Below are 22,798 nucleotides of genomic sequence, written 5' to 3' on the forward strand. Positions count from 1 at the left end.
CTCATAATTTTTGTGGTATTTTGTTTTTATTTCATTTTTTCTTTCATTTTCCTTCCATTTCTACTCATTCTCTGTAGTTTTTGCTCTATTTATCATTATTTATAAAATTTTAATTTTTTCCCTGTATTTTATCAATTTTTAATTGTTTTTAGTTATCTCTTGTTAGTGTTATTAACAATACTACTCTCCAATGCCATCAAGGAAGAAGAAATCAAATATCATGGATACACAAGACAAAGAAATAGCTCAGATAGATGTTGAAAAATCTCCAGAAAAAAAAATCTCAATTACATGAAAACCTTACATGTAACTGACAGAGAATTCTAAAAGGAACTTCTCAAAATACTCAATGAGATACAAGAAAACACTGACAGGCAATTTAGTGACCTCAAAAAAACAAATTAAAGAACAAAAAGAGTACTTCACCAAGGAAACTGAAATTATAATAAAGAACCAGAGATGAAGAACTCAATACATGAACTGAAAATTGAGGTAGTAAGCTTAGCTAATAGAACAGGTCAGATAGAGGAGAGAACTCATGGCATTGAAGACAGGCAACTAGAGATACTACAGAAGGAAAAAGAGACTCATGAATTTAAAAAAAATGAGAAAGCCCTATATGAATTGTCTGTCATCAAAAGAGCAATAGAAGAATAATGGGTAAATGAGAAGAAGATGAAAGGAGAAAGGACATGCAGAACATATTCAAACAGATAATCAATGAGAACTTCCAAAGCCTGTGGAAAAGGTTAAAACCTCAAATCTAAGAAGCAAACAGAACACCATGTTACCACAACCAAAACAGACCTACACCAAGGCACATAATAATAAAGTTATTGCAAAACAATAACAAAGAAAGAATTCTCAAGATATCTGGGAAAAGAAAAATATAACATGTAAAGAAAGACCTATTTGGTTATCATCAGATTTCTCAGCAGAAACTCTACAAGTCATAAGAGAGTAGACCCCAACATTTAAAGTACTGAAAGAGAGGAACTACCAGTCAAGAATATTATATCTATCAAACTTATTCTTCAAATACGAAGGAGAAGTAAAAACATTTACAGACATAGAGAAGCTAATAAAATTTATCACAATAAAACCCCATTGCAGCAAATCCTAATTAAGTTATTTAACCAGACACAAAGAACAGAAAAAAAAACAAAACTACAAGTAAAAACTCCAACAAGATCATAATAAAAACAAAGATAATCTGTGACAACAATAATATAAAAGAGGATAAAGATCAGCAATAGTAAAGGAGTATAAAGTGCAGAAACACTGAGATAATGGACTTTTGTAAATATGATGGGTTTTTTTTAAATAATGTAATGGTAACCACCCCTGAAAATGCCACTATTTAAACACAGCTTAAAAAAAAGGACAGAGGAAAAAAGTATTGAATAACACAAAACAAAAACAAATGACATAAAAAGAAGAACAAAACAAGACAAAAAATTATTAGAAAGCAATATATAAAATGGCTACATAAAATCCTCCCATGCCAATAATTACACTAAATGTAAATGGATTGAACTCACAAATAAAGAGAGAAAGAGTAGCAAATATAATAAAAATGTGAAACCCAACCAAATGCTGCATTCAAGAGACACATCTAAGCTGCAATAACAAAAATAAATTCAAAGTTAAAGGTTGAAAAACTTTCTCCAAGCAAATAATACACCACAAAAAAGCAGATATAGCCATATTCATATGTGACAATGCTGACTACAAGACAACAAAGATAACCATAGACAAAGATGGTTATTTAATAATGATAAAAGTTATATTGTATCGAGAAGACATAACACTTTGTAATATATATTGACCAAACAAAAAAGCACCAAAATATATGCTACATCTACTAACAGATCTTAAAATAAAAACAGACAAAAACACAATCATACTTGGAGATATCAATACACCAGTAAAGGCTCTAAATAGTTCATTCAAACAGAAAATCAATAAAGAAACATTGCCTTACATAAAACACTAGAACAAAAGGACAAAATAGACATCTATAAAACATTTCATCCTAGAACATCAGCACATACATTGTCTCCTGTGTACATGGAACATTTTCAAGAATAGACCATATGTTGAGCCACAAAATTACCATTTTCAAATTCAGAAAAATTAAAATTATACCAAGTACATTCTATGACTATAAGACTTTGAAATTAGAATTCAACAGCAAAAAAGAAGAAAGAGACCCAAAAAGTGTGAAACTTAAACAACATACTTCTAAAAAATGACTGGATCAAAGAACAAATAAAAGCAGAGATCAAAAGATATATACAGACAAATGAAAATGACAACACCACATATCATAATCACTGGGACACAGCAAAAGCAGTAATAAGAGGGAAGTTTATGTCATTACAGGCTTATATCAAAAAATAAGAGAGAGCCCAAGTAAACACTTAACATTATATCTTAAGGAACTAGAAAAAGAAAAACAAAGGCAACCTAAAACCAGCAGCAGAAGAAAAATAATAAAAATGAGAGCAGAAATAAAAGAAAAAGAGAACAGAAAACCTATAGAAAAAAATCAATACAACAAAGAGCTGGTTCTTTGAAAAGATCAACAAAATTGACAAACCCTGGCAAGATTTACAAAGGAAAAAAGAGAAATGACTCATATAAACAAAATCCAAAATGAAAGAAATCACCACAGATATCATAGATATAGAATACTATGAAAAACTATATGCCATGAAATTTAACACTCTAGAAGAAATGAGTAAATTCCTAGAACAATATAATCTTCCTAGACTAAATCATTAAGAAGTAAAAAGCTTAAATAGGCCAATAAGCATGGAAAAAACAGACTCAACTATCAAAAACCTCCCCCAAAATAAAAGTCAAGGGCCAAATGGCTATACGAGTGAATTCTACCAAACACTCAAAGAAGATTTGGATCCTGTCTTTCTCAAAGTCTTCCAAAAACTTTGAAGAAGAAGCAATACTCCCAAAAACATTTTATGAGGCCAACATAACCTTATACCAAAACCTGGTAAGGACAACCCAAAAAAATAAAACTACAGACCAATATCTCTAATGAATACAGATGCAAAAATCCTAAACAAACTACTAGCAAATTAAATATAAAAACACATTAAAAAATTAATTCATCATGATCAAGTTGGATTCCTCACAGAAACACAAGGATGTTTCAACATATATAAAATGATTAATGAAATACACCATATCAACAAAACAAAAGACAAAATCCATATGATCCTATCAATAGATGCAGAAAAAGCATTTGATAAAATACAACATCCTTTTATGTTTAAAATACTCAACAAAATGGGTATAGAAGGAAAATATCTCAACATAATAAAGGCCATTTATGACAAACCATCAGCTAACATCATACTAAATGGTAAAAAACTGAATACATTTCCTCTAAATCAGGAACAAGACAAGTTTGCCCACTCTCTCCACTCCTATTCAATATAGTGTTGGAAGTTCTAGCCAGAGCAATCAGACAAGGGAAAGAAATAAAAAGCATTCATATTGAAAAAGAAGAAGTAAACGTTTCACTTTTTGCAGATGATATGATCCTGTATATAGAAAATCCCCAAGACTCTACAGAAAGGCTTTAAAAACAATAAACCAATATAGTGGGTCATTGGATACAAAATTAATATACAGGAGTCTATTCCTTTCTTATATGCCAACAATTTAACTTCAGAAAATGAACGCAAAAAAATAATCACTTTTACAGTTGCAAAAAAAAAAAATACCTAGGAATAAACATAACAAAGAATATAAAGGACCTATAAAATGAAAACTACAAAGCATTATTAAAGGAAATTGAAAAAGACACAATGAACTGGAAAAATATTTCTTGTTGTTGGATAGGAAGAATACATATAGTTAAAATGGCCATATGGAACATAATTGAACGACAAGATAACCTGGACTTGTTATCTTTGAATATATGTATCCTGATTTATTGATGTCACCCCATTAAAAAATAAAATTATTATAAAAAAATGGCCATATTACCCAAACCTATGTACAAATTTAATGCAATTCCCATCAAAATTCTAATGTTATTTTTTAAAGAAATGGAACAAAAAATCATCAAGTTTGTATAGAACCATAAAAGAAAAACCAAACAACCACAGTAATCCTAAAGAAAAAAAAAGCAAAGCTGGAGGCATTACAATACCTAACTTCAAATTATACTACAAAGCCACAATAATCAAAATATCATGGTATTGGCAGAAGGACAGACATATAAACCAATGAAACAGAATTGAGAGCCCAGAAATAGAACCACATATATATGGTCAAATCATCTTTGAAAAGGTGCCAAAAACACACTATGGAGAAGAGAAAGCTTCTTCAATAAATGGTGCTGGGAAAATTAGAAAGCCAAATGCAATAGAATGAAACTTGACTACATTTTGTCTCCTTGCACAAAAATTAATTTAAAATGGATCAAAGAACTAAATATAAGATTTGAAACAATAAATTACATAGAAGAAAACATAGGTACTAATCTCATGGATCTTGGCCATAGACAACAATTTATGATTATGACCCCAAATGCAAAGGAAGTAAAGGCAAAGATAAATGAATGGGACTACATTAAACTAAGAAGCTTCTGACAGCAAAAGAAACTGACATCAAAACAGACAGCCAATGAAACAGAAGCTGATATTTTCAAACAACAGCTCAGATAAGGGGTTAATATCCAAAATATATAAAGAACTCACAAAATTCAGCAACAAGCAAACAAACAATCCAATAAAAAATGGGAAGAGGACATGAACAGACACTTCTCCCAAAAAGAAATACAAATGGTCAATAGATATATGAAAAAATGCTCTGCTTCACTAGCTATTAGAGAAACACAAATAAAAACTACAATGAGATACCACCTCACACCTGTTAGATTAGGTATTATCAACAAGACAGGTAATAAGTGCTGGAAGGCTGAGGAGAGAAAGGAACTCTCATTCACTGTTGGTGGGAATATAAATTAGTACAACTATTATGGAAGAAAGTATGATGGTTCCTCAAAAAATTAAGAATAGAATTACCATATGAACTAGCAATCCCTCTACTAGGTATATACCCCCAAAACTCAAAAACATGGGTATGCAAATTTACATGCACCCCTATGTTCATTGCAGCACTGTTCACGGTGGCCAAGACATGGAAATAATGAAAATGCTCTTCAAAAGAGGATTTGATAAAGAAGATGTGGTACATATATACAATGGAATACCACTCAGCCATAAGAAATGATGACATAGTATCATTTACAACAACATGGATGAACCTTGATAACATTATACTGAGTGAAATAAGTAAATCAGAAAAAGCTAAGAACTGTATAATTCTATACATAGGTGGGACACAAAATTGAAACTCATGGGCTTAGATCAGAGTGCAGTGGATACCAGGACGAGGGTAAGGAAGTAGAGGGAGGAGTTGAGGGGAGGGGGAGGGGCATAAAGAGAAACAAATATAGGGAATTTTAACACCCATTGACATCAATGGATCGATCTTCCAAATAGAAAATCAACAAGGAATAGCCTTAAATAACACATTAGATTAGTTAAATTTAATTCATATCTTTAGAGCATTTTATTCCAAAGCAGCAGAATATACAGTCTTTTCAAATGGCCATGGAACATTTTCTATGATAGACCGCTAGTTAGGATATGTGGACCAAAAAAAAAAAAAAATTTTTTTTTTCAGTAAATTAAGATGTGGCCACAGACTGCACCTGACAGGCTGAAAGAAAGGTTACATAATGGCCTTGCAAACTCAGGAAACTAAGGTAAACACAGAATGTTCTAAAAATCAAACCTTTGTAAGTAAAAGTAGTTTATGGTAAGTAGTCATGTCCTAGGAAGTTATTCTCTATCTAAATGAAGGTCAGTGATTGTTTTGAAGCCTGTTTTTTGTTTTTTGCATTTAAAATAATGTATCTGATACTATCCCTTTAAGGTGTGAGGGCAATCTTTTACTACCCCCTCAGGGCAGGTATAATACCAGAGCAGGAACCAACAAACCCTCTTATTGTTTTTTATTGTTATTTTTATACTGTTTATTAACTTGCCTCTTTATGTAAGAGAGGTGTTAGTGTATACATTTTCACTTTTGTGCCTCTTTATGTGAGAGGTTTTACTATATACATTTTCATTTTTACGCATCTGTTGGGCAGATAAAATATGTTAAAGATGGCGCTGCCCACGTAGAGACCCATCACCCAGGTGATATTAATGTGTGTTGAGGGTGGGCTGTGGGCAGGCAGAATCCTTGTAGCCTGGGGCTTGGTTTTAGGACTAAGCCTTTTCCACCCTTTTTGATGTGGGGTGGTACAATCCCATCATGCCCCAGATAAGTGACTTTGTATTAGAGACTTCCCTATTTTGTATATTGGATTAAAGGTTTTGATTTCTACACTATAAAATGGGGGCAGAATGGGAGCTTGCTCTCTTGGTTCCTGAGATTATCATTAGAGGAGAGAGCAGAGAGCAAAGCAGAGAAAGGCCATGTGGAACGGGCCAGGGAAAGCAGCCAAGTTGGGGGAGTATTGAGTGAGAAGCCAGTTTGTGCAGAGTTTGTGCAGGGAGAAGGAAGGAGATGGGGAACAGAGGTGAATAAGTCTGGTGAGCTAGAAACCTTTGATTCCAGGAAACTTGAATAAGTCAGTAGCTTTGTGAGCACTGAATGTGAGTGGGTTTTGGAGCCCAGTGTGTGTTTTTACTTGCCCACCGGGTGCAAGGTAGGATTAAAGATGACGGCCCACCAGGTTTTGGCTCCGTTGTTTCTTTACCAACTGTCTGAATCCAATGAGAACCTACATGGGCCGGGCTGCTGTGATAGTGGCCTTGGCTACTGGCTTTACAGCATCCCAGAGATTTCCTCACTTTGCTTTCTCCCACCTCCCTAATCTATCACAAATCTAGTTTATGTAGACCCCTTACATCTTCCTCTTTGATTCTAATGTATAAAATAAGTGGTGAAATCACCATTTTCCAGAGCATTTTACAGGTTTGAGTTTTTTTCATTGATGAACACAAAACAATTCTCAATAAATTTAAAAAGAAGAAAACTATATCAAGTGTATTCTCTGACCATAATTGTATGAAACTATAAATTAATCACAGGAAAACAACTGAAAAACACACAAAGACACAGAGTTTAAATAACATGTCACTAAACAAAATAAAATCAAGAAAGAGTCAAAATAATCTAAAAATAATGAAAAGAAAAATACAAGAATCCCTGCTCTATGGAAAAAAGTCTTAAGAGAGAAATTTATAATATTCCAGGCTAGTCTCAAGAGATAACAAAAATCTCAAATAAACCATCTGATTTTACACTTAAAGAAACTTAAAAAAAAAAACAATAAACCAATCCAGAAGTGAGTAGAAGAAAAAAATAATAAATATCAAGCAGAAATAAACAAAATAAAGACTTAAAAAAATAAAACAAAAGATCAATGAAACCAAGAGCTGGTTCTTTGAAAAGATAAACAAGATCGACAGACCTTTAATAAGACTCATTTAGAAGATGTTGGATTGAGTTTTCTTCCATCATTTCTCAGTATTAATTTAGAAACTCATGTAGTGCAGCAATAGAGAGACTGTATACTAGAGTTCAACTTTTATTGAGCCAATTCCTAATTTTGAGATTCTAAATAAGTCACTTAAGTTTCAGTATCTTTATCTTTAATATGACAAATTTTCATTTCTCTAATATGAAAATTTTTTAAATTCTAATTCTATTGTTTGTTACTTCTTAGCTTCATGATGTACAAACACAGCTGAAAGGTTTTGACTAAACAGAATAATGACTTCCTCATTTTACTGATTGTAAAATAGTAAAACAACATCAAAGAGATTTTAGATTGTCCTCCCTTTACATTACAAAAAAATGAAATCAATCAATGATTATTATGAAAAGAGTATTTGGTGTTAAATAACAGGTTAAACTAATTTACATGTTAAATTCTTTCTATATTCTTGATCCCATTATTTAATACAATAAAAATATGGTTAGTGCAGTGTTTTTTAACCATTAGTCCATGGACTGGTCCACCAGAGATTTTGTGCTGGTCCACAAAAGAGTTAACTACCCTAATGTTGTATAAAGATTTGAGACCCAATTACCTTAGTCGAATTTGCTTATGCTCAGAGTGATTTCTGCCTAGTGGTCCACAAAATAATTTTTCTATTTTTTCTAGTTCTCAGGCATAGAAAGGCTGAAAATCACTGGTTTAGTACAAAAGTAAATGAAGAATCTCTTATTTAAGTGTACAGTTGGTTTCTATCTCCTTGCAGACATAAAATTTTGTGCTTTCAGAATGCACCAGTAATAGACACTAAACAGCCCCACATGTGTCTCCTCAGCTTGAACAACTGTCAAGCAAAGGGGCCTTATATCACCATGTTCTTCAAGTTAAAAATCTTATACTGTGGTTCATTTTTCATATATCTTTGGGCCTTTAAATTTTACAGGAAGAAAAAACAATGACTTGAAGAGTGCCTTGACTTTTATTGTTTGTTGTCCCAACAAAATGTTTATTGATACTGGCATTTTAAAAGGTTATACTTTGCCTTAAAGTTAACACTTTGATTCATAGACTTACTCAAAGTAAAGGAAAACTACACAAAAATGGCCAGATTTGTATGAAACCACAAAAGACTCCAAATAACTAAAGCAATCCTGCATAAAAATAAAAAATACAGAGGTCTCCCATGCCTTGATCTAAAAATATACCATCAAGTGACAATAATCAAAACAGCATGGCATGGACATAAAAACAAAACACAGAACAATGAGACATAATTTAGGGCCAAGTAATAAACCAATATGTATAAGCAAATGATCTTAGATAAATGAGCCAAAAATATATACAATAGTGGGAAGGGGAGCCTCTTCAATAAATGGTGCTGAAAAAATTGGAAAGCCATACACAAAAGAAAGAAACTAGACTGTCCAAATTACCAAAGTTAACTCTAAAAAGATCAAATACTTAAATATAAGACTAATAAATTTCCCCCTGGCCGGCTGGCTCAGCGGTAGAGAGTCGGCCTGGCGTGCGGGGGACCCAAGTTCGATTCCCGGCCAGGGCACACAGGAGAAGCGCCCATTTTCTTCTCCACCCCCCCACCTTCCTCTCTGTCTCTCTCTTCCCCTCCCGCAGCCAAGGCTCCATTGGAGCAAAAATGGCCCGGGCGCTGGGGATGGCTCCTTGGCCTCTGCCCCAGGCGCTAGAGTGGCTCTTGTCGCGGCAGAGTGACCCCCCCCCCCCGGAGGGGCAGAGCATCGCCCCCTGGTGGGCAGAGCGTCGCCCCTGGTGGGCGTGCCGGGTGGATCCTGGTCGGGCGCATGCGGGAGTCTGTCTCTCCCCGTTTCCAGCTTCGGAAAAATACAAAAAAAATAATAATAAATTGCATTCAAGAAAGTATAGGTACTAATTATATGAATTTTGTTCATAGAATTATTTTTTAGAAAATTAAATTTAGCAGGGTGATATGAATCAATAAGAATACATAGGTTTCAGGTAAACATTTCTATAGCATTTGAATCATTGATTATGTTGTAGACTCATCACCCACAGTCACATCATTTCTGTCACCATATATTTGTTGTTCTTTACTCCCTTCATAGAGATTTTATGAATTTGACTGCAAAGGCAAGAAAAGTAAAAGCAAAAATAATGAATGGGATTATATTAAACTAAAAAGTTTCTGTACAGCAAAAGAAACCACCAACAAAACAAAAAGGCAACCAACCAAATTGAAGAAGATATTTTCAAACATACCTTGAACAAAGGGTTAATACACAAACTATAAAAATAACTTATACAAGTCAGCACCCAAAAACAAACAATCCAACTTAAAAAAGAGCAGAGGACCTGAAAAGACACTTCTCCAAAGAAGACATAGAAAAGACCAAAGATGTATGAAAAGATGCTCAATTTTACTAGCTTTTAAGAAAATAAAAATCAACCTAAAATGAGATACTCCCTCACTCCTGTCAAAACGTCTATTATCAACAAAACAAGTAATGAGTAACAACAAATGTTTGAGAGGCTGTGGAGAGAAAAGGACCCTCATTTACTGCTAGTGGGACTATAAACTTGTACAGACACTATGAAAAACCATATAGAGGTTTCTCAAAAAATTAATAAAGTTACCGCCTGACCAGGAAGTTGCACAGTGGATAGAGCATCAGACAGGTATGCAGAGGACCCAGATTTGAAACCCCAAGGTCACCAGCTTGAGCACAGGCCCATCTGGCTTGAGCACAGGCTCACCAACTTGTGCACCGAGTCACTGGTTTGAGTATGGAATTATAGAACTGACCCATGGCAACTGGCATAAGCCCAAAGGTTGCTGACTTGAGCAAGGAGTTACTTGCTCTGCTGGAGCAATCCCTCCCGCGGTCAAGGAACATATGAGAAAATAATCAATGAACAACTAAGGTGCTGCAGAAGAATTTATGCTTCTCATCTCTCTCCCTTCCTGCCCATCTGTCCCTATATGTCCCTCTTTCTGTCTCTGTCTCTCTCGCTAAAATAAAAAAAAATAAAAAACAATAGTTACCATATGACTCAGCAACCCCACTTCTGGGTATCTATCCAAAAAAATTTTGAAAAAAATTATTTATGAAGATATATGCACTGTTATATTCATTGCAGCATTATTTATGGAAGCCAAGATATGGAAACAACCAAAGTGTCCCTAACTAGACGATTATATTAAGATGTGGTACATGAATGCAATGAAATGTATGTATGTGTATATATACTACTCAGCCATAAGAAAAGATGAAATACTGATATTTGCCACAATATGGATGGATTTTGAAAATATTATTATAAGCAAAATAAGTCAGAAAGAAAAAGTCAAGAATCATATGATTTCACTCATATGTAGGATATAAAACTGAAAGCCACAAATAAACAAGACAAACCAACAAAAACTCATAAACACAGAAAACAGTATGATGTTTAACAGAGGAAAGGGAGAGTGAGGAGAGGGTAGTAAAACAAAAAGAGGGTCAATATATGGTGATTTAAAAAAATTGACTTTGGTTAATGAGTATGCAATGCAATATACAGATGATGTACCATAGAATTGTACACTTGAAACTTATATAATTTTATTAATCAACACCACCCAATAAATGTAATTATAAAAAGGTATATTCCAATAAAACAAAAGAATAATAATGCAAAAATACTAAACAAAAATTATTTTAAAATTCATTTAAAATATATTAAAAATAAAATTTTAATGACAAAATAAAACTATTCTTTTTTATATTTTATTTTTTATTTTTTAATTAAAGTTGGCATTTCATATTATTTTATATTAATTTCATATATCCAGCATACTGGTTAGATAATTATATACTGTATGAAGTGATCACCACAATAACTTTAGTACCAGCCTGATATCATATATACTTATTTAAAATATTATTGACTATATTCCCTAAGATGTACTTTGCTTTTTCATGACTATTTTGTAAATGCTACTTTCCAATTCTTAATTCTTTCATCTTTTTCACCGGCTTCCTCCCCAAATCACTTCCCATCTAGCAAATGTCAGTTTGTTTTCTGTATCTATGAGTCCATTTCTCTTTTGTTTGGTTTATTTTTTTCCTCTATATTCTATATATAAGTGAAACCATGTGATATCTATGACTAACTTATTTCATTTAGAATAATACCTACTAGTTTCATCCATGTCACAAATAAGATTTCATGCTTTTTTTTTTTTTACCAAGTAATAATCAGTTGTGTATATGTACCAGTTCTTTATACAGTCATTTTTTTGATGGGCATTAGGGTTGCTTCCATATCATGGCTAATGTAAATAATGTTGAAATGAACATAAGGTAATGTAAGCTTTGATCATTTCATATTAGGGTTTTTTAATTTCTTCAAATATATTACTTGAAATTGCTGGGTCACAAGATTGTTGTTTGTTTGTTTGTTTTTACTTTTTTAGGGGGTGATACTGGTTAACATAATTATACAGGTTTCAGGTGCCCAATTCTACAACACATCTCTATGCACTGTATTGTGTATTCACTACCACCCTCATGTCAGGTACTCATCCATCATCACTATCACCCTTATATCCTGCTCTACCTACCTCCCCAACAATCTCCACAGTTTTCCATATCCACGACATTTTGTCCTTTAATGTCCCTTCTAACTCCCTTACTCCACACCCCCACCCAACCACTGTTTCTGACAGTGGCTGAAGCAATTTGCAAACCCACCAATAGAAACCCACCATGATTTCTATTTTTTTCACATTCTCACCAACACTTGTTTCTTGATTTATTGATTATAGCCACTCTGACAGGTGTTAAGTTATCATTATTTCTCTGATGATTAGTTATGTTGAGCAACTTTTCTTATGTCTACTGGCCATATATATTTCCTGTTTGGAGATGTATCTATTCAGGATTCTGCTCATTTTTAACCAAAAAAAGTTTTTTTGGTATGGAGTTTTATGAGTTCTTTATAAATTTGGATATTAACCTCTTATCAGCTATATTAAAAAGGAATATCTTTAGTAGGTTGCCTTTTTGTTTTGTTGATCATTTTATTTGCTAAACAAAAACATTTTTGTTTGATATAGCCTCATTTGTTTATTTTTTCTTTTGTTTCTTTTGCTCAAGGAGATATATCAGAAAAAATATTACTAAGAAATGTCAGAGATTACCACCTATCCTTTCTTCTAGACATTTCTTGGTTTTAAATGTTATATTTAAGTCTCCAACCCATTATAAATTTTTACTCCTATATGATGCAAGAAGGCGGTATAGTTTCATTTTTTTTGCATGTATCTGTACAATTCTCCAACATCTTTTATTGATTAGACAGTCTTTGCCCCACTGTGTTCTTTCCTTTCTTGTTATAAATTATATTTATATAATTAATGCATGGGTTTTCCTCTGAGCTCTTTGTCTCTTTTTATGTCAGTACCATGCTATTATAATTAATATAGCCATGTAGTACAGTTTGATATCAGGTAGAATGATACTTCCAACTTTGTTTTTCTTTCTCCAGATTACTTTGGGCCTGACCAGGCGGTGGTGCAGTGGATAGAGCATTGGACTGGGATGCGGAGAACCCAGGTTCGAGACCCCGAGGTCGCCAGCTTGAGCGCGGGCTCATCTGGTTAGAGCAAAGCTCACCAGCTTGGACCCAAGGTCGCTGGCTTGAGCAAGGAGTTACTCGGTCTGCTGAAAGCCCACGGTCAAGGTATATATGAGAAAGCAATCAATGAACAACTAAGGTGTCGCAATGAAAAACTAATAATTGATGCTTCTCATCTCTCTCTGTTCCTGTCTGTCTATCCCTCTCTCTGATTCTCTCTGTCTCTGTAAAAAAAAAAAAAAAAAAAAAAAAAAAAAAAAAAAAAAAAAAAAAAAAAGTTTACTTTGGCTTTCTGTGGTCTTTTTGATTTCACATAAATTTTTTGATTACGTTTTTTAGCTCTCTTAAAATTGCCATTGATACAGTTTTCATTGAATCTATGGATTGCTTTAGAAAATATAGATATTTTAATGTTAATTCTTTCTATTCGTGAGTGCAGTATATGTTTCCATTTATTTGTGTCTTCTTCCAGGACTTATAAATTTGCAAGTACAGGACTTTTCTTCCTTGGTTAAATTTATTCCTTGGTTGTTGGTTTTTTTATGCAATTGTAAATAAGATTTTCTTCATTTCCCTTTTTGATAGTTCCAGGTGTATAAAAATGTAACTAATTTCTAAATATTAATATTGTATCCTATTTTACTAACTTTATCAGTTCTAATATTTTCTGTGGAATTTCTACATGCAGTATTGTTTGGGTTCTTTACATGCAGTATTATGTCATCTGCAAATAGTGACAGTTTTTCATTTCTAATTTGGATGCCTTTTTTTTTTTTCTTCTCTCTCTCTCTTTCTTTCTTTTTCTTTCTTTCTTGTCTCATTGTTGTGACTAGGACATCCAATACTGTGATCAATATAAATAGTGAAAGTGGACAACATTGTCTTGCTCCTAATCACAAGGTAAAAGTTTTTAATTTTGTTTCCCTCCCCCACTGGGTATGATGTCAAGTGTGAGTTTGTCATATATAGTTTTTATGTTGAGTATGTTCCTTCTATTCCTACTTTGCTGAGCTTTTTATCATAAATTAATGCTGGATGTTGTCAAATGCTTTTTCTGTGTCTATTTATATGATCATATAATTTTTATCCTTCATTTTTTTATGTGGTGTAGCAGGCTAATAAATTTGCAAATATTGTATCAACTTTGCCACCCTGGAATAAACCCCACTTGATCATGGTGTATAATCTTTTCAGTGCATTGCTGAATTCAATTAGTTACTCTTCCCTTGAGAATTTTTGCATCTATGTTCATCAGGGATACTGTTCTTTCTTTCCTTTTTTCTATTATTTATTTATTTATTTAGTGTAATATCTTTGGTTTTTTAATTAAGCTAATTCTTGCTTTGTAAAATGAGCTTGGAAGTCTTCCTTCCTCTTGAATATTTTTGGAATAGCTTGAGAAGAATAGTTGTTCATTCTTCTTTGGATGTTTGGTAAAATTCACCTGTGAAGTCATCTGGTCCAAGACTGTTGTGTTCTGTGAATTTTTTTACTCCTGGATTTGATTTTGCTGTTAGTGATTGGCCTATTAAGATTTTCTGTTTCTTCTTGATTCTGTCTTGGAAGAGTGTATCTTTCTAAAATTTTATTTATTCCTGATTGTCCATTTTTTGCATAGAGTTGTTTATAATATTTTTTGTAATTATTTGTTTTTCTGTGATGTCAGTTGTTTCTTGCCCTCATTGAATTCTGATTTTGTTTATTTGGTCTACCTTTTTCCTTGATGAGTCTTGTTAATGCTTTATTAATATTTTTTATGCTTTCAAAGAACCAAATTTTGGTTTTATTGCATTTTGTATTATTTTTATACTATATTTTACTTATTTTCATTCTTTCTTTTCTGGTTTAATACTCACTTTGAACTTTGTTTTTTTGTTGCTGTTTTAACTTTATTAGGTGTAAGGTTAGGTGGTTTATTTTGTATTTTCTTATTTCTAGAGGTGGCATTATATTGCTATAAATTTCATTTTTAGGACTGTTTTTATGGTGTCTTATGGATTTGGGGTTGTCATGTTTGCATTTTCATTTGTCTCGTGGTATCCTGTAATTTCTTCCTTGATCTCATTGTTAACATATTTATTGTTTAGTTACATGTTATTTAGCATGTATTTTTCCATTTCTTCTTTTAATTGATTTATAAATTCTTTCCATTATAGTTATAAAAAATGTTTGGTATAATTTCAATCTTCCTAAATTTGTGAAGACTTATTTTGTTGCCTAACATGTATGTGGCCTGACATGCAAAATATTTCATGTGCACTTGAAAAGAATGTATATTTTGTCGCTTTCAGGTAAAATGGCTCTAAAAAATATCACTTAAATTCATCTGGTTCTATGTGTCATTCAAGTCTGTTGTTTTCTTAACTATTTTGATATTAGAAGATCTAGACAGCCCTGCATGGTGGCTCAGTGGTAGAGCATCAACTCAGCATGTGGATATCCTAGGTTTAACTTCTGGTCAAAGCACACAGGAAAAGAGGCAACCATAAGCTTCTCCACTTTGTCTCCTTTCCTTTCTGTCTCTCTAGCCCTCTCTTCTCCTCCTATAGACATGGCTCAATTGCAACAAGTTGGCCCTGGGCACTGAGGATGGCTTCATGGCCTTGCCTCAGCTATAAAAATAGCTCAATTGCTGAACAACAGAGCCACGGACCCAGGTGGGCAGAACATTGACAGTAGAAAACTTGTCGAGTGGATCCTGGTCAAGGCTCATGTAGAAGTCTGTCTATCTGCCTCCTTGCTTCTCACTTAAGAAAAATTTTAAAAATAAAATTAAAAAAGTTCTAGCCATTATATCAATGAGGTGTCCAAGTCCCTTCTATGACTTCTGTTGTTGATTTCTCTTTTTATATACACCAAGATTTGCTTTATGTATCAGGTGCTTGTGTTTTGTGTGCCTAAATGTTTACAAGGATTATTTATATCTTTTTGTTGGGTTGCTCCCTTTATCATTATGTAATATTCTTCTTTGTCTCTTCTTATAGCTTTTGTTTTAGAGTCTACTTTGTCTGATATATGTATTGCTACCCCATCTTTTTTTATTCCATTTGCATTAAATATCTTTTTCTATATTTCCATTTTTTGTCTGTGTGTATTTTCATTCTAAGATGGCTCTTCTGCAGAGAGAAAACATATAGACTTGTTTCTAATATATTAAGTTATGTGTTTTGATTAAAGCATTTAATTTATGTACATTTAAAGTGATTATTGATACATATTTTTGCCATTTTATTCTTTATAACTATGTTTTCTTTTTACTAATCTTTCTTCTTACAGAAGACCTTTTTACATTTTTGCAATACTCATTTAATGATAATGAACTCCTTTAGCTTTTTCTTTTCTGGGGAACTCTTCATTTATCTTTTCAATTTTAAATTATAGACTTCCCATGTAGATTAGTCTTCATTGTATGTTCTTGCTTTACATCATTTTTAATATTTCATACCAAAACCTTCTGGCCTGAAAAGTTTCTGTTGTGAAAACAACAAGTTTTATGGAAGCTCACTTGTAGATACTAACTGTTATCATGCTGCTTTTAAAATTATCTCTTTGTCTATAAACTTTGCCATTTTACATATGATGTGTTTTGGTGTGGGCCTCTTTGAGTTTATCTGTTTTAGGACTCTTTGTACTTCCTAGACTTGTCTGTCTTTTTCCTCCACAAGGTTATGGTAATTTTCAGTCATTATTTCTTTAAATATGTTCTTAATCTTTTACTTTCTCCCTTTCCCTTTTAGTATCCCTATAATGCAAATGTTGTTATGCTTCATGTTGTCTCAGAGATCTTTCATACTATTCTCATTTTATTTTATTTTATTTTGCTGCTCTGATTGGGTGTTTTTCTCTACTTTGTCTTCCAAACTCAATCAATCCTCTGCTTCATCTAGACTGCTATTGGTTCCTTCTAGTGTATTCTTTATTTTAAATATTGTGTTTTTTCATTTCTAATTAGTTCTTTCAGTTTTATATGTCTTTTTCATGCTTTCAATCTCTTTAAGTTTTCATTCACTTTATCTTTTTTTTCATAAATTCCTTTAGCATCCTTGTAACCATTTTTTAAAAGTCTGCATCTAGTAAGATTTCTTGTCTCCATTTCACTTAGTTTTTTCTCTGGGGATTTCCCTTGTTATTTCTTTTGGGGAATGTTTATTTGTCTCCCTGTTGGCTGACTCTTTATATTCATTTCTGTGTATAAGGCAAGTCTGCTATGGCTCCCAGTCTTGGTATGATGGTTTTATAAAGTAGTTATTTCGTGGAGCTCAATGATGCAGTCTCCCTGATCACCGAGCTAGATGCTCCAGGATGTACCCTGAGCAAGTTATGTGAGCCCTACCATTGTAATTGTGTTTTGATTGCTTTAGGCCAGTCTATGTGTAGAGTTGACCCTCTTTCAGGCTAGTTGAATATGAGTAGTGACTTTGATCACAGTATATAAGCTGTTTTGATGAAGCTGACCTTAGGAAGTTGAATTTATTCTAGTAGTGTCTGGTACCTGAAGATATATCCCTTTGGATGTGCTGCTTTTGGAACCAACTGAGTTGTGCTCTGATGTGGACCAATGCTCACCACTGTGTATTTTGGTTTTGGAGTCTCTTGGGATGGACTCTGTTGCAGAAGCTCTCTGTAACCAGCCTTTGTCTACCTATTTGGAGCTACCAAACAATCTATAGTTTTTGGCTGCCTCCTATGGGCCTGAGTGTTCATGTGAGTGACCAAGCTATGTACCAAAACCAGCTTCAACCAGGGGCAAGTCCAGGGGCATGTCAGCAAACGGCCAAAGGCACCTCAAGGTTAGCCTCCACCTCCCAGATGCCTGTTAGGCTCAGTCACTGGAAGATCTTCTGGTAGTGTATGAATTGTGTGAGATAGGTTCAGTGAGTCACCAGGTAAAAGCAAGTAGTGTTTATCATTTGGTGAACAGACTTCCATATGGTACAAGTATTGGGTCTGAGACCACTCAGCAAAAGTGTCTGTACTCCAAGGCTAGTCACCACCTTCCTATACACTGTGGACCTTGGTAGTGAATTAATGCAGATTCAGAGGGCTCCACCTAAAGACAATGATGGTTATCTCTCCAGCCCTCGTCCTGAAGCCTCACAACTCACTTTTTCCCTGAATGTCTCTGGCAATAACTCAAGCTTCACCAGAATTCCTTGAGAGTTTGTAGTAAATAAAGACTTAATACAAGCTCAGGCTGTTGACACTGAGAGGGCTTTGGATAGTGCACAAGTTAGGTAGGGCAGGGTCTCAAGGGGTCCTCAGCATAGAGCTAGTGAATTTACCAATTTAATGTAAAAAATTGGTTGTGTGGAAGATGAACTCAACAAAAGAAAGATGGTGCTCATTGGCTAGAACCCACTTAGAGTCTGGGGACCTCTGTAGACAGCCCAATTTAGGGACAATGGTGGCCATTTCTCTAGAATCTTCTCAGATCCACACAGCTGTTTCTCTCTGTATGTTTCTGGTACTCTACAAACTGCTAAAGCCCAAGGTTAGAACTTGCAAGTGTGACTTTGTGCACTGGCCCTGACTGGTTAGCCAGTCAGGTATCATCCTGAAATACCACAATTGCATGTTTGATCCACATCAGGGCACATATGAGAAGCAACCAATGAAAGCAAAACTAAGTTGAATAACAATAAATGCTTCTCTCTCCCTATCTCTACCTCTCTCCATTCCTGTCTGTCTCTCTAAAATCAATCAATAACATTTTTGTTTTAAAGTATGCTTAGGTTTTCAGTAGCCTTCCATCTAACCAGAAGTGAAGAAATTCCCACTAATTTTTTCAGCAAGATATTTTGTGGGCTCCTCTTCCTGGCATTGGTGTTATAGGGTCAGAAGCCTAGCATAGAACTAAGACCCCTCATTCTTAAGGGGAGACCTTTTTAGCTGAGCTATCCCTCCAGATTCTCAACCATTACACATAGGTATGGGCCTAGCTTGTTTCATATTTCTGCCCCTTCTACCAGTCTCAATCTCACTTTTTCTGTATATCTTTAATTAAAGAACTTTTGTTCAGCTAGTCTTCAGATGGTTCTCAAGGTTAATTTTCTATAATTTAGTTTTAATTTTGATATGGTCGTGGAAGGAGGTGAGTGCACTTATACTGCCATCTTGAACAACACCTATACATGAAGACTAGTGTCTTAATGGAGACTCTAATAGAATCTTGATTAAGTTCAAGAAAAGGCAAGTATGTTCACTGTTTCCTCTATGATTTACAATAAAGACATCAACTAATGTAATTGAATAAAAGAAATCATGAGTTATATTGATTTATAGAACAAGAAAAATTGCTCTAGAGAATACTAGAGATTCAATAAACAATAAAATTAAATACTGACATCAATAAGGTATAAGGATGTTTAATTAACACAAAAATCAATACTTTCATAGACACAAACAATAAACAAGATCTGGAAACAGTCCAAGTGTCCATCACTGGACGAGTGGATTAAAAAGCAGTGGTACATATACACAGTGGAATACTACATGGCTGTGAAAAAGAAGGAAATCTTACCTTTTGCAATGGCATGGATGAACTTGAAGATTATTATGCTAAGTGAAATAAGCCAGGCAGAGAAATACAAATATCATATGATCTCATTTATATGTTGAATCTAATGAACAAAGCAAACTGATGAATGGAATAAAGGCAGAGGCGGGGTCACAGGGAGCAGAGAAACAGCTGTCAGAAGGAAGGAGGATTAGGGGATGGGATCAGAGAAGATGAAGGGATTAGTGAAATTATATATACATAACACAGAGATACAAATAACAGGACAGCAAATACCAAAGGGAAGTGGGGGAGGGAGCTATGGAAAGGGAGCAAAGGGGGGGAAAGGGGTCAGGGGTGAGGAAGTTATATTGACATCTGAGTTTGTTTTAACACAGTAAATTAAAATTAATAAAAATTTTTAAAAAGAAATATATTATGAAAATCTGTACCAAATCTATGGCAACATATCCATGTCTGAATTACCAGTTCATGTGGCTGATTATTACTGAAATGGATATCAATGACAGGTCTATTAGAGGGCTTCACACAGGTTAATTAAGGAGGAAAAGTCCCCTATGCATGCCTGTGCAAGTCTCAGAATAAGTAGGCATCATTCATGTTTTAAAATATATAGCAAATATTATAAGGCACTTAGGCAACCTGTTTGTATTTCATGAAAACACAGACATCAGCCACAGAAAATACTTATTGGCCTTCTAGTCTAGTAATGTCCTAAGCAAAGCTGCCACTCAGGTGGTCTGTTTTCTAAAGAACTATGAGACTTGAGTTTTTATTCATTTTATATCAAGTTTTCCATCCTTTTAACATAGTCAGAAAGCAATGTGATTCTAAGAATTTTAATGTTCCACATCTTTTCTTCCTATCATCCATATCCAAACAATCATCAACTATTTTTCTCTTTTCTGGGTGTTTGCATCATCTTTGGCCTTGTGAATAATGTTATACTGTAAAATAAACCCTCTACCAACCTAGAAAACAGCCACCCAGATAGTTTAGGTACATATAATTTAGTTTAAAATGAAGGAGTGAACCAAAATAACTCTAAAACAGGCAATCTATTGTCCAATAGTCAGTGCTTACCAACATTCATTTTATATTCATTATCTAATTTTGACAACTGACTAGAAACAGCATTCTATGTAGTCTGATATTTTTAAGAAATAGACTAAAGCAGACCTGGCAAAAGATATAAGTGCTAGATGCTGAAAAGGGCAAAGACTGATACTGAAATATCTGTGTCTCAATACCTCACATCAGCAAGTCTATAGCACAAACTAAATACCATTTGTTAATGATGTAGGCAGTATTATGATAAACTCTCAAAACTGAGAAGGATCCTAGAAGTTTATTTACATCTTCTTCTCATTGTAGTAATATTTCTTACAACATTATCCCATGGTTTTATTACCGTGTGAACACAAGGATGCTCACTGCTTCATAAAGAAGTTTCGTTCCATTTTGTAAAACACTTTTTAGAAAACTTGTTCTTAAAAAGTAAAAACATGTTTCTTTGTAACTTCAGTTTATTAAATCTAAATCATTTACTCAACCAGCACTTAGAGAGTAAATATTCTTCCGAGCAGGCCATATTTTCATAAAGACAAAACACATCTGCTCCTTGTCTCTCTAGACAGACATACCCATAAACATGAATAAAAATAAAGCTCTCATTGTTTTTTATTTGCCACAGTTTCAATTCCTTCATTCCTATGTCTTAGTACTACTTACCTGGATCATACCTCCCAAGAAGGAAACAGCTGTAGCAATGCCAATCCTTTGCATCTCAAAATCAGATAAACCCAGCATGCTTGTGTTACTCCATGTGGTGAGATTCTGGCTACTTGGAGGGACAAGGCGTTCCACTGCATTGGCAGATATTAAGGATGTCAAGGCAAAAGTGCCTAAAAAGGGGGATGAGGTGAAATATTCTATTAATAACAGACTCAATAAAAATTGTTGATGCCCACCATTGAAATTGAATCTATTTTAGCCCTGGCTGGTTATCTCAGTGGTAGAGCATTCACCCTGCATGTGGAAGCCCCAGGTTCCATTCCCAATCAGGACACAGAGTAGAGGCAACCATCTGCTTCTCCTCGCCTCTCCTTCCCTTCTTCCTTCCTTCCTTCCTTCCTTCCTTCCTTCCTTCCTTCCTTCCTTCCTTCCTCTCTCTCTCCCTCTCTCTCTCCCTCTCTCTCTTTCTCTCTCTTTTTCTCTTCCCCTCCCTCAGCCATGGCTTGATTGACTCAAGCACTTTGACCTTGGGTGCTGAGGATGTCTCTGTAGAGCCTCTGCCTCAGATGCTAAAAATAGTTCACTTGAGAGCAGCTCTCTCATATGAGCAGATCTTTATTATAATATAACAAAATGCTGTGACCCATAAAATGATTAAGTATACCATTTCTGTCAGCTGTAATTAGATAAAGTTTAATGGTATATCCCAAGAACTGTCCTGGTCTCACAAATGTGGAACCATTTTCAATGCATTTTCTGTCTTCCAAGAGTTCTGATGCCTATCACCTTACCATGGCATATATTGAATGCAAGCACACAGGCAGAAAAATGCCAATTCCCACAGAGAGAGACCAGCAAATCTGCATTCAGGAAACAAATTGCAGTATTGTGTAAAAATTCCCCCCTGACTCATTACTTAAAGATCTTATTTTGTCCCTGGTCATTTGTGAACAGGGCCTGTGGCAAGATATAGATAGACCAATACAAAGCATGTAACCACATTGAGCAAGAGAGACAGAAAATCATACAGAAATAGTTCTCAGTGAAACCTCAACACAGACAATCCTATGGTCTTATTAGATAAGAGTCAGTGTTCTGTGGTTCAGAAAAGTCTGGTTGTTGTAGCCATCAATAATCCTTACCTTAACTTTTAGGATTGACACCTCAGTTGCTTTATTAATAGATAACATACCTCATTAATGGGGTTGTTGTGAGGCTAAAATGGAATAATGTAATACAACTCATTGGTATATGGCATGTAGCTAGCACCTAAAAAGATAATTCTTTTTTTTTTTTTTTTTTTTGTATTTTTCTGAAGCTGGAAATGGGGAGAGACAGTCAGACAGACTCCTGCATGCGCCCGATCGAGATCCACCCGGTAC

General features: G+C 34.2%; 1 protein-coding gene across 1 annotated transcript in view; it reads right to left on the minus strand.

Annotated features, from left to right (window-relative positions):
* SLC26A7 (solute carrier family 26 member 7) overlaps window positions 1-22,798 on the minus strand; it is a 260,877-nt gene that overhangs the window by 199,427 nt on the left and 38,652 nt on the right. The window contains exon 3 of the mRNA XM_066264649.1: window positions 21,414-21,586. Within this exon, the coding sequence (XP_066120746.1) occupies window positions 21,414-21,586 (173 nt within the window). The remainder of the gene's footprint in view (window positions 1-21,413; window positions 21,587-22,798) is intronic.

Source organism: Saccopteryx bilineata, chromosome 3, assembly GCF_036850765.1.
Source record: "Saccopteryx bilineata isolate mSacBil1 chromosome 3, mSacBil1_pri_phased_curated, whole genome shotgun sequence".
Taxonomy (NCBI): Eukaryota; Metazoa; Chordata; class Mammalia; order Chiroptera; family Emballonuridae; genus Saccopteryx; species Saccopteryx bilineata.